The 14,026-nt window shown below is 40.7% G+C and overlaps 1 protein-coding gene across 2 annotated transcripts in view; it reads right to left on the bottom strand.

Annotated features, from left to right (window-relative positions):
- inpp4b (inositol polyphosphate-4-phosphatase type II B) overlaps positions 1–13,772 on the bottom strand; it is a 501,746-nt gene extending 487,974 nt beyond the window's left edge. The window contains exon 1 of one of the 2 annotated variants that reach the window (XM_057844280.1): positions 13,539–13,771. In XM_057844280.1, the coding sequence (XP_057700263.1) occupies positions 13,539–13,611 (73 nt within the window). In that variant the 5' untranslated portion in view covers positions 13,612–13,771. Of the gene's footprint in view, positions 1–13,538 lie in introns of both variants that reach the window. The other variant, XM_057844279.1, reaches the window with a different exon arrangement.
- Between the last annotated feature and the right edge of the window lie 254 nt (positions 13,773–14,026).

Genomic DNA, 14,026 nt, shown 5'->3' on the forward strand with positions numbered 1-14,026 from the left:
ATATCCGTTTTTTTTGGCGTGCCCATTCAGACTGCCTTTGTCCATTGAGATCGTTCAAGTATTACGCATGCGCACAAATTCGCAGTCCGACACACGCTGAGCAAGAAGACCCACACGCGCAGAAGCATCAAAACAAATGACACACGTCATCCGTCATTCCAGGGATATCATATTTTGCTTTTCAAAAGGAGGACACAAATAACAGACATAAATAATCCCCGTTTAAGCTTATATTCAAAGTTTATATGGATCGATAGCATGCACGCACTGTCCGTGCACGTCACACACACATACGGGCAGTTTGCCACGACTCTCGGCCGTGTAAGCAATGTTGAAATATTGCTCACTTGGAACAGAGAAAACTTAGCATTCTCAGGCTTATCCTTAACCTTTTTTTTTTTTATGACTGTTGTGAAGCCCAGCCCTTCCCCAAAAGCCGTGTTCACTGCAAGCTAGGTGCTAATAACGCACAGCTGCATCGCTACGGTAGCGACTCTCTCGCTATTTGATGACGTAATTGCAGCATTAAATCCGATTTGCGGGACTGGACAGTACAGACCGCCGCGACAGTCTGGAAAAATGTGGCCCAGATCGGATTTAGACCACATACGAAAGTGACCCAGATCGGATTTGAAAGGTCCCGTTCTATGCGACTTGTCACGTTCAGACCGTCAAGTTAATGCCTGACTCGAGTCGGAAAAACACGAAAAAATCGGATTCGTGCATTAAGACCTGTAGTATGAACGTAGCCTAAGTGTCCGGTTGATCTGAACAGTTTTAATGTTTCACATTGAAAGTATGACATACTCCCATTGTGATCATTCAACATACCTCGTTTATTACGACAAAGCAGCAAACAGGAAGGAGAACAGAAGAAAAGAAAAGAAACAAGAAAAGAAACACAAACAATACAATGAAGCCTACACCAACTATGAGTATGTACTATCGTCAGCTAGATGTATTTCCGGTTGACACCATGTGGGGGGCCTGTTAACCAGGGAAAGAAGGGGAGAGGGGGAGACTATAAGATAAATGATTGGGAGGGGTGGAGTGTACACAAATCAGCCCTGTGATCTAGAAACCAGTAATCGTGTGAATCCCTTGTGAGTGTAAGCCCGTCGCCAACCGATCCTACGCCACCCCATTTCTAATCCTGGCCCTGGGGCCCCCCACCCGAGCGCGGCCAATTAAATCCAGCCGCGCGCGATCCCCACCAAATACGCGACAGTCACGCAGATGAGCGGAGATGCCGCGCCCCAGGGCCACGGCCCCCTACCCAGCCAGCTCGGGAGGGAGGAAGCGTGGGCGGGGGGAGGAAGCATGGGCGGGGGGAGCCAGCGCAGCCCATCCCTCCTCCTGCAGCCCAGCAAAGGAGCCATCTTCACCCCCCTGGGATCCAGGGTGGTCCCCTGGGCCAACCGCATCCCCATCAACCGGCCTTCAGGGATGGGAAGAGGGAATACGCCCCCAACCGGCACGACACGCCATGGTACCCCCAACCCACCAAGCCCCGGGCAGGGCAGGGTCCTCCGCCGGAGCAGGCGACACCCAGCTGATACACCGGCGTCCAGCCAGCAACCCGCGACAGCGCGCAGGGCGGATAGCCAGGCAGAGAAGAGAGGGGAAGGCGGAAGCGGGAGAACGCTGAGAAGCCACGAGGCGACACGAGATCAGAGCCCCAACCTCCCACCACTCCCGCGCCTGGCAGCCCAGGCAGAGGGCCACGCCCCGGGAGCCACGCCATAGAGAAAAAGTGTGGGGCCCACCTACCGCCCTATTACTGTGGCTGCCAGGTCCCCGGCACCGTGATGGGAATGTGTGGGAAGCGTAGTGCAATGTATGAATTAAAATAGGAGAGCTCGGCTTGGGGCAGTGGGACCACTGCATGGAATTTCTACCCAGCCGCCCGTCAGAATTGGAATTGTACGTGAAGACCTGCAGTCTGAACCTAACCAAAGTGACACCCCTAATGCAGTCTCAGACGCCAATGAACTGTTGAACTTCTCCAAGGCTAGGTTCATGCCACAAAATCCGATTTTTTCGTGTTTTTCTGACTCAAATAAGGCATTAATTTGACGGTCTGAAAGTCACAATTCGCATAGAAGTGGACTATTTCAAATCCGATCTGGGTCACGTTCGTATGTGGTTTAAGTCCGATCCAGGCCACATTTTTCCAGAATGTGGTAGCGGTCTCAACTGTCAAGTCTCCCAAATCGGAATTCATGCAGCAATTACGTCAGAAAAGAGCGAGAGAGACAGGGCGCTCTGGTAGTGGTGCAGCTGTGCATTAGCGTTAGCTCCTAGTTTGAGCTTTTGGGGAAGGAGCGAGTCTTGACAACAGTCATAAAAAAATAAAATGGGTTGAGAATAAGAATGCTCGCTTTTCTCTCTGCTCCAAATGAGCAATATTTCAAGATTGCTTACACGTCCGGGAATCGGAGCAAACTGTGTGTCGCATGCGAGTCAGTTTGCTCAACGTGTCTCGGACTGCGAATTAGGGCGCATGGGTAATACTTGAATGTGCTCAATGGACAAAGGCCGTCTAAACGGGTTCACCAAAAAAACAGATACGACAAAAAATGGGAAATGTGCATTAAGACCTGCGGTATGACCTTAGCCTAAGTACGCTATCAAATGCTAACGCAGCAAGGCAGGCTCCACGATCAATTCAGCCAATGATTTAACTGACTCCGCCTTATGCATTTGATTGACAGCACACGTTTCATTGTGCTGGAAAACGACATTATGAAATGAAAAGGCTTTTGTGGAAAAAAGGGATTATGAAATAAAAATATTTTGTGAAAAAAACACTTGTTATCTTGTAAAATCTTTTTCATAATAATATTACCTTACTTTACAATTTAAGGGCAATATTACACAGTTTGTCATTTATCAATAGGTATCAAAGGCTTTACATAGGAGTCTGTCAAACACCGATTTTCTGTCTTTAGTCTATCACGTGAATTTATTTCTGTGCTTGTTGTGACTGAGAAAACGCAGCTGCTTCTTCAAAGTCTTCCCACTCCGTGGCCACACTGAAACCTGACACCAAATTGTCTGGCGACGTCTAGGCTCATTTACATACTAACAGTGATTGGATATTTACTGGGGGCTGTGCGCGCTCTAATGTGCTTGCGCGCTGACCATCCTGTGATCAATACACACACAGAGGAGGGAAAGAGATGAGAGAGAACTATATCGTCTTCGTGTCCCCTTTTCAGGGTTTTTTTTCCCACTACAGCAGATTAATCTGTCAACTTGTATTGATTTTGTGAGTATATTAAAAGGTGCTTTCTCAACTTCTATAATTCTGATTTGAGGGGGTAAGACATTTGTTGAGGGAGAATTGCCCCTTCTTGCCCCTGCGTAGAGCCGGCATCAATATACATTCGTATTTCATTCTATGTTACTATGGAGTAAAATCTATGCAGTGGTCTCATTTTCTACATTTTCTCTTCTTGGTATTGGGAAATTGTATTTATTTTATTCGATTTAAATTTTACTAACCCAGGCTGGTTCAGCTGAGATTAAAAAAAAAAGAGAGAAAAAAAAACTCTTTCTCAAGGAGAATTGACTAAAACAGAGCAGCAAAAACACTCTTTTAGAGAACACACATAGATAAGAGGGTGTAGAGGTCCGAAAATGCTGAAATATTCCTGACTCCACAAAAAAAAAAAAAAAAAAATAGTTGCATATAGTGCAGGCTGAAAATAAGAACAGGCAATTTCCAAAAAGCTTTGATAAAGCCCTCAGTATGGCCATAGCCTCCTTGCCTTCTTCATGAATACATATTACATGGAAAAGCCCTAGCCTCTCAACAGGCCCTGTTTATATTCCCAATGCTATTTACTTTGGATCTGGCGATGATATTAATAATTCAAGTGCGTGTGAGCGCGCACGCTACGCCGGCTCACCGCATTAGTTTGATGTTGTCCACCATCGCTCAAGCTGCTTGTCCTTGACTCATTGGCTGCCACTGATGGTGATAGGCAGCCAATGTGTTTTGACTGGCCGCGAATGATTATGTTCCAGTGCCACATTTGTACTGGGAGGGCTGACACTAATCTATAGCATTTATTGGCAACCTAATTTTCACCTTTTCTACACAAGGACTATGGCTTCTGTATTGCTATCATAACATTTCAGAATTCAAATGACTGAATTTTAGCGGAAAAACAATTTTTTTAAAAAACAAAATTCCCATTCAGGGTTCTTTGTGCCCTTTTTCCCCCTCTATAAAATGAAATGGGAAATTTGTGTTTTCAAATTTTGAATACAACAACCCCATTTTTTTTTTCTCTTGCTAAGATTATGTTTAGTTTTTTCCTCCTTTTTGGTATCTTTTTTAGGGCTGTCAAACGATTAAAATTTTTAATCGAGTTAATTACAGCTTAAAAATTAATTAATCGTAATTAATCGCAATTCAAACCATCCTTAAAATATGCCATATTTTTCTGTAAATTATTGTTGGAATGGAAAGATAAGACACAAGATGGATATATACATTCAACATACGGTACATAAGTACTGTATTTGTTTATTATAACAATATTAACATTTTCTTAAAGTGATCCATGGATAGAAAGACTTGTAGTTCTTAAAAGATAAATGTTAGTACAAGTTAAAGAAATTTTATATTAAAACCCCTCTTAATGTTTTCGTTTTATTAAAATTTGTAAAATTTTCAATCAAAAAATAAACTAGTAGCTTGCCATTGTTTATGTCAATAATTACACCATGCTCACTCATTGTGCTTAAACCCATAAAATCATTTGGACCCAAGCGCCAGCAGAGGGCGCCAAACACCAAAACAAGTAACAAGCGGACATTACACTGCTGTCATCATAATCTGTCTGAGCGGGGCATGTGCGTTAATTGTGTCAAATATTTTAACGTGATTAATTTTAAAAAATTAATTAATGCCCATTACCGCAATAATTTTGACAGCCCTAATGTTTTTGATAAAATCACAATCGCATCTTTTTTTGGTCATTTTTCATTTCACCTTACAACTTTGTTGTTTGTTTTTGAATCCAACTTTTATACTTATACAGTTTGATTGAACACTACAACTTTTCGGGGAAGCCTAAATACAAAAATTATATCACAAAAGCTTGTTTTTTTCAACTAAAACATAAAACATTTCACCTAAACATTAAACATTTGTTTTGTTTTGTTTTTTTCCCTTTTCCATCTAAGAAACCATGGCCGATTTATGACACATTCAAAATTGGATTCCGGCATGACATTCTAAAACATTGGGCATTAAGGAGAAAAGTGCGGGATGTATTTTCTTTTCCCTTTTCCACCCTTGTTTTATTTTTTTCCAACTAAGAAAATGTGGCGTCGAATGATGACGTCTTTGGTTGTTGAAATTGGGATTCTGAGATGACTACTTATCATTTTGTGCATTCAAGAGAATAGTGCGCAAGTTTCTTCCCCTTTTCCACCCTCGTTTTCCTTTTTCCACCTTAAAATCTTAGCACCGAATGATGACATGCCTTTGGCTGCCGAAAATGGGATTCCGTCATGACGACACATCATTTTGTGCATTCATAAAGTTAGTGAGGAAGTTTTTTTTTTCCCTTTTCCACCTAAGAAATCGAGGCACCGATATACGACACACATTCAAAATTGGATTCCGACATGACATTCTAACACTTTGGGCATTGAGGAGAAAAGTATGGGAGGTATTTTTTTCCCTTTTTCACCCTCGTTTTACTTTTCCAAACTAAGAAGACGTGGTGCTGAATGTTAACACACTTGGCTGTTGAAAATGGGATTCTGACATGACGACTCATCATTTTATGTATTAATGAGAATGGTTTGAAGTTACTTCCCCTTTTCCACCCCCTTTTTTTCCCTTGTTCCACCCAAGAAATCGTAGCACCATATGATAACATGCGCTTGGATTTTGAAACTGGGAGTCAGACATGACAACCCATCATTTTGTGCATTAAGAATAGAGAGGAAGTTTCTTTCCCCATTCCACCCTGTTTATATCCTTTTCCATCTAAGAAATGGAGGCGCCGATATATGACACACATTCAAGGATTCCGACATGACGTCCTATTACTTTGGGCATTAAGGAGAAAAGTGTGGGAGGGATTTTTTTCTCCCCTTTTTCCACCCTCAGTTTCCTTTTTCCAACTAAGAAAACAAGGCATCAACATATGACGTGTTTGGCTGTTGAAAATGGGATTCTGACATGACGTCTAATCATTTTGTGCATTCATGAGGATAGTGTGGAAATTTCTTTCCCTTTTGCACCCCCGTTTTCCTTTTTCCACCTAACAAATTGTAGTGCCAAATGATGACATGCGTTTGGCTGCCGAAAATGGGGTTCCAACATGACGACACATCATTTTGTGCATTTATGAGAACAGTGAGTACGTTTTTTTTCCCTTTTCCACCCTCTTGTTTTCATTTTTCCAACTAAGAAAACGTGGCGCCGAATGATGACATGTGTTTGGCTGTTGAAATTGGGATTCTGATATGACGACTCATCATTTTGTGCATTAATGAGAATAGTGAAAAAAAGTTTCTTTCCCTTTTTAAACTACTAAAGTAAGAAAACGTGAAGCCGGATGATGACACACATTTGCCTGTTGAAACTAGGATTCGCACAAGACGACTTAACATTTTTTGCATTCAGAAGAATTCGTTTTCTTTTCCACCCTCTGAATATCCTTTTCAACCTAAGAAATCGAGGTGCCGATTTATGAAACACATTCAAAATTATATTCCGACATGACATTCTATCACTTTGGGCATTGAGGAGAAAAATATGGGAGGGATTTTTTTTCCCTTTTCCACCCTCTTGTTTTCATTTTCCCGACTAAGAAAACATGGCGCCCAATGATGACATGTGTTTGGCTTTTGAAATTGGGATTCTGACATGACGACACATCATTTTGTGCATTCATAAGCATAGGAAGGTTTTTTTTCCCCTTTTTCACCCTCTTGTTTTCATTTTCCCAACTAAGAAAACGTGCCGCCGAATGAGGACACGGGTTTTGCTGTTGAAAAGTGGATTCTGATATGACGACTCATCATTTTGTGCATTGATGAGAACAGTGAGGAAGTTTTTTTTTCCCTTTTCCACCCTCTTGTTTTCATTTTCCCGACTAAGAAAACATGGCGCCGAATGATGATATGTGTTTGGCTTTTGAAATTGGGATTCTGACATGACGACACATTATTTTGTGCATTCATAAGTATGCTGAGGACGTTTTTTTTCCCTTTTCCACCTTCGTTTTCATTTTCCCAACTAAGAAAACGTGCCGCCGAATGATGACATGTGTTTTGCTGTTGAAAATGGGATTCTGATATGACGACTCATCATTTTGTGCATTGATGAGAACACTTTGGGCATTGAGGAGAAAAATATGGGAGGGATTTTTTTTCCCTTTTCCACCCCCTTGTTTTCATTTTCCCAACTAAGAAAACGTGACGCCGAATGATGACATGTTTGGCTTTTTAAATTGGCATTCTGACATGACGACACATCTTTTTGTGCATTCATGAGAATAGTGCGGATGTTTCTTTCCCTTTTCCACCCTCGTAATGTCCTTTTCCACCTAAGAAATTGAGGCACCGATTTGGAAACACATTCAAAATTATATTCCGACATGACATTCTATCACTTTGGGCATTTAGGAGAAAAGTATGGGAGGGATTTTTTTTCCCTTTTCCACCCTCTTGTTTTCATTTTCCCGAAACAAAACATGGCGCCGAATGATGACAAGTGTTTGGCTTTTGAAATTAGGATTCTGACATGACAACACATTATTTTGTGCATTCATAAGTATAGTGAGGACGTTTTTTTTCCCTTTTCCACCCTCGTTTTCATTTTCACAACTAAGAAAACGTGCCTCCGAATTATGACACGTGTTTTGCTGTTGAAAATGGGATTCTTATATGACGATTCATCATTTTGTGCATTCGTGAGAACAGTGAGGAAGTTTTTTTCCCTTTTCCACCCCCTTGTTTTCATTTTCCAAACTAAGAAAATGTGGCGCTGAATGATGACACGTGTTTGGCTGTTTAAATTGGGATCCTGACATGACGACCCATCATTCTGTGCATTGAGGAGAATAGTGCAAAGGTTTCTTTCCCTTTTCCACACTCTTAATATCCTTTTACCACCTAAAAAAAAAAAATCAAAAAGCTGACTGATGGCATGCGTTTTGCTGTTGAAAATAGAATTCCGACATTGACTACCTATTGCCATCAATGACTGCCAATGAGTTAACTGCATTAGAAAGGTAAAACACAAGTCCAGGCAGCGAGCGTCATCCACTTTCCTGTGCTGTCAGCGCGGAGGAGGAGAAGGAGGTAAACCATGTCACCTTGCCACCGATAATGCGGGCCTGTCAAGTCCGTGTTGCGTGCGCAACATGCAAATTACCCGCGTCCCTTTGCTCTGCTTGGGTAAACAAAAACGAAGGCGCAGCGCAACACAGTGGGGTGACCGCTCCACTCCCCCACTTGTCACGCGTCATCCGCAAATGTGACAGGTATGTAGGACTGAAGTGTGGAAATGCAAATGGGGTTAATTGCGCATTTGCGGCTTGAGACAAAAGACGGGTGGGCCTAATAAGGTTGCCACAAACAGTTATATTGATAGTCGATTCAACACCGATTATTTTTGGGATGAGTTGACTCAGTTGAGAAAAGTTGGTCTGTTGATACTATGTAACGAGTGCTGCAATGATTAATCGATTAACTCGAGTACCGTATTGGCCGGAATATAAGACGGTGTTTTTTGCCTTTAAATAAGACTGAAAAAGTGGGGGGCGTGTCTTATATTTGCGGTCTTGACATTATACCCATTCACAACGCTAGATGGTGCCAGATATCATTGAAGCGATGTTCTGTCATGACAGATCTCAGCTACTCTCAAGTTGAACCAGTTTGCATTATTTTATTGCAATTTTTTTCCTTATTCAGATTTGTTTCAAGACTACAGTTACAGTTAGACTTCACTTTGATGGTTAATGCAGTTATTGCAATTTTGTTATTTTATCACAATAGATTGGTTTATTTACATTTCAAAAACCACAAGCCATTCATTTACGAATGTGATTGCACTTTAGTTTACATATTTAAATGTTCAGATATTAAGATTTGAATGAGGCAAAATAACATGCTTTTTCTCTCAAATATGTTGTTATAATCATTTGTTTCAGATGTACTGTAATTATTTTCTCTATAAAAATTAATTTGGTGTTCAAAAAGTCTTTTTTCAAACTTGAGTCAGGGCAGTCTTATATTCGGGCCAATACGGTAATTCGATTAGAAAAAAGATTCGAATTAAATTTAGCTGCTTCGAGCATTCGTTTTATTAAAGTGGCATTGTAAATGGTTTGTTTTGAAAGTGTTTGCATGTAGTTGTATTGATTTAGGTGGATACACTAGTGGCAACAGTGAATATGACAGAACTCATTTCACATGGCTGAATCCAGCTGCTTCCGGTTAAGACCAACAAAAGCAAAGTTTTTGTTTGAGGTAATTATTTTAAATGCATTCGTAATTTAGTTTACAGGTATATTTAGCTGTTTTTGCGGTAATACTGTATGTGTTTGATTCATTTCAAAAGAGCTTTTTTTTTTTATGTTAGCATTTTATAGCATTTAAGCTAGCGGACTTTTGCTATGTAAGTTAGCCAGTTTTTCTTTTGTTGTACTTAGATCCTCATTGATTTATTTTATTATATTGTTTGAGGCTCAGCTCAGGCATTTTAATTTATGTTTCTTATCCGGTTACTCGATTATTCGAACTAACTAGTTCATTGATTAATCGACTACTAAAATAATCGATACCTGCAGCCTTATATGCAACGAGTATTCGTTTTATTAAAGTGGCATTGTAAATGGTTTGTTTTGAAAGTGTTTGCATGTAGTTGTATTGATTTGGGTGGATACACTGCCCTATAGTGGCAACGCTGAATATGACAGAACTCAATTCACATGGCGGAATCCAGCTGCTTCCGGTTAAGACCAACAAAAGCTAAGTTTTTGTTTGACTTAAGGTTTTTTTTTTAATGCATTCGTGATTTAGTTTATAGGTATATTTAGCTGTTTTTGTGGTAATATGAGTTTAAATCATTTGTAAAGAGCTTTTTTTTTTGTGTTAGAATTTTATAGCATTTAAGCTAGCGGACTGTTGCTATGTAAGTTAGCCAATTGTTCTTTTGTTGTAGTTAGATTCTCATTGATTTATTTTTTTACACAGTTTGAGGTTCAGCTCAGGTATTTTATTATCCACTTACTCGATTACTCGAACTAACTAGTTTATCGATTAATCGACTACTAAAATAAACGATAGCTGCAGCCCTATATGCAACGATTATTGTTTTCCAAAATAGTGAGGAGAAGTCTGCAAATATCTAATTTTGATTCTTACAGAATTATTACATGTATTAAATCAATACATTTTTTTCTTACAAAAAATACTGTTTGCTGTTTATTTTCCTTTTTTTTATCATGTATATACAAAATAAATAAAATGTTACTTCAAGGCTCAAACAGAGCAGATTTGGACTCATTTTCTTTGAACAATGTCTAAATAATTAGCTGACTCTCAAAATAGTTGTCGATTAATTAGAAAATGAATTAGTCAAGACATCGTGGCAGCTGTAGTGCCTCATGAAGTGTCCACATGCATCATGTCCGACGACGAGGCGGCCACGTCTTCCACAGTTTGACTTCATTCATTGAAACAGCACTCGCAGCATCCAAACAAGTACATGAGCGTGCCGACAGCAATGTTCTCTTGACGCCAGCAAATAGCAGGCCAGCCAAAATAAAATAACAAGGCCCGCTCTTTCCCACACACAAATGCTACTGTGGATTCCTACTCCAACTATATGGAGGAACCCCAAACTATTACTTAAGTAGGCACTGTGCCATGCCATAAATGTAAAGTCGCTCGTGAAACACGCAGACTACAACTTGTTTGGTTCCTGTATTGACAAAAACGGTTATGGTGGCCTTAGAAGCCCAAAACAGCTCTATTGTCTGTTTGTACGTAGTTCCGACCACTAACTATTGGTTTGTTATACCCAGTGTAACTTTGTCAACCTTTTAGATGACTGTTGACATTCATGTATGAATATGTGTATGAATATAAGCCTCCCATAGTTGCTAAAGAGACCATTATAAAGATTGAGAAAAAAAAAAATGTCAAAAGCTTTTATCGTATTACAGATAACAATATGAGGGTCAGGGTATTGTGTTGGCAAGCCTTCCAAATCAAAGTGGAATGGACGACTATCTGTGTCAATGGCAGGCAATGACAACTAGAAAATGGCACAGTTTGCGTTCAAATTGAAGGGTTGTCAATTTCGGAAACCAAATTTGAACAGCCTCATGCGTGCCATTTTTCTGTGCCCTAATTCATTTTGGGTGTAAGAAGGAAAACAACAGGATGGAAAAGAGAAAACAATCTCGAAACTATTCGCCACAATGCACAATCTGATTGATGGTCATGCCGGAATCCCGTTTTAAATAGCTAAACAAATGTCATTAGCCTGTGCCCTGATTTTTTACGGTGTAAATAGAAAAAAATTAAGAAGGTGGAAAGGGGAAAACAATCTCAAAACCTGAGCCTGAATGGGCAATCTGATTGACCGTGACATCGGAATAGAATTTTGAATAGCCAAACGCATGTCATTAGTCTGTGCACAGATTTTTTTTTTGTACATAAAAAGGAAAACAACTTCTAACATTATTCTTCTGAAGACGCAATGTGATGAATCATCACGCTGGAATCCCATTTTCAACAGCCGACGCATGTCTTTGCCTTGATTTTTGGGGGGTGTAAAAAGGAAATCAAGAAGGTGGAAAAGGTAAAACATTCTCGAAACTATTCACCTGAATCCACAATCTGATTGATCATCACGCCGGAATCCAAATTTGAACAGCCAACCACATGCCATTTGTCTGTGCCCCGATTTTTTGTGTATAAAAAGGAAAACAAATGGGTAGACAAGGGAAAATAAGTTCCAACTGTATTGTTTTGAACACGCAATGTGATGTATAATCTCACCAGAATCACATTTTGAACAGCCGAGTACATGTCATTAGTCTGAGTCCTGCATTTTTGGTGTGTAAAAAGGAAAACAAGAGGGTATAAAAGGGAAAACAACCTCCAACTCTATTCTTTTGAACACGCATCTGATGAATCATCACACTGGAATCCCATTTTGAACAGCCGAATGCATGTCATCAGTCTGTGCCCTGATTTTGTGTGTAAAAAGGAAAATAGGCGGGTGGAAAAGGGAAAACAACCTCCGACTCTATTGTTTTGAACATCCAATGTGATGAAACATCACGCTGGAATCCCGTTTTGAATCGTCGAATGCATGTCATTAGTCTGTGCCCTGATTTTATGTGTGTAAAAATGAAAACAAGAGGGTGGAAAAGGGAAAACAACTTCCAAAACTATTCTTTTGAACACGCCATGTGATGAATCATCACGCCGGAATCCCATTTTGAACAGCTAAATGCATGTCATTAGTCTGTGTGCTGTATTTTTGTGTGTAAAAAGGAAAACGAAGGTGGACAAGGAAAACAACCTCCATCTCTGATTTTTTCTTTAACACGCAATGTGATGAATCATCATGCTGGAATCTCATTCTGATCAGCCAAACGCATGTCATTAGTCTGTGCCCCAATTTTTGGTGTGTAAAAAGGAAAACGAGGGTATAAAAGGGAAAACAATCTCCAACTTTATTCTTTTGAACACGCAATGTGATAAATCATCTCGCTGGAATTGCATTTTGATCAGCCAAATGCATGTCATTAGTCTGTGCCCTGTATTTGTGTGTGTAAAAAGGAAAACAGGCGGGTGGAAAAGGGAAAACAACCCCCAACTATATTGTTTAGAACATGCATTGTGATAAATCATCACGCTGGAATCCCGTTTTGAACAGCAGAATGCATGTCATTAGTCTGTGCCCCAATTTTTTTTTGTGTAAAAAGGAAAATGAGGGTGGAAAAGGTAAAACAACCTCCAACTCTATTCATTTAAACTCACAATGTGATGAATCATAACGCCGGAATCCCATTTTGAACAGCCGGACGCATGTCATTATTCTTTGCCTTGATATTTTTGGGGGCGTAAAAGGGAAATCAAGAAGGTGAAAAAGGGAAAACCACCTCCAACACTACATCCATGGTCAAAAGTTTGTAGACTCTTTCTCATTCATTGGGTCGAAAAGTATTACAACCAATAGCAATCAATCACTTAACATGCCATCAAACTTTTGTCCACCTCTTTGCAACCTCACCTTCTAAAATACACCCCCATTGTCATCCCCCTCGTTAACTACATTTCCATAACTTCTTTCCCACTTTCTGAGGCATCCACCACGATCTATTTTCTCAAAGATACACACACTATAGAATTTGGAAGGGCTGGCAATGGGAAAACAGTTCATTAACAGAACTGCTAATTGTGCAACTGGCTGGAGGACATGTGGATGACACCGAACACCCAAACGACAAACAAGCAGAACGTCGGCAGTGTCTCACCGGTTGCACCAAGCGTCTCCTCCCCGCTCCATCTTCTAACCTCCTTCAGGTCAACCACGCAGTATCCGTCCATTTGCCCGGCGTCCCCTTCTTCCCGCCTCTGCAGTCCAGTTTCCCCTACCTCGGGTTATCGACGCAGTTGGACGGGGGACGCTGCCGTCAAGGCGATAGCGATCTGCGACAGCGGCGGCATCCGAGGTGCCGTTCGGAGGAGAGGGAGAAGAAGGTGAAGGGGGGGGGGGGGGGACAAGAGTGATGAGGGAGCAAGTCTGGGAATGAAAGAAAAAGCAGGACAGAATTGATGTTAGGGGCGATTCGCCGCTCTATCCATTAATCTAGGGCTGCCCGAGCGCACCTAGACCACGCCACACAAAACGCACATGAGCGCACACACGCGACTCTCTCTCTCCTCACCGAATTCAATTTCCATTTTTTATTCCATTTTTAACTCGTTCACTACAATTGACAGCGATAGACGTCAATTTCAT

The sequence above is a fragment of the Corythoichthys intestinalis genome, chromosome 8, assembly GCF_030265065.1.
Source record: "Corythoichthys intestinalis isolate RoL2023-P3 chromosome 8, ASM3026506v1, whole genome shotgun sequence".
Classification (NCBI taxonomy): domain Eukaryota; kingdom Metazoa; phylum Chordata; class Actinopteri; order Syngnathiformes; family Syngnathidae; genus Corythoichthys; species Corythoichthys intestinalis.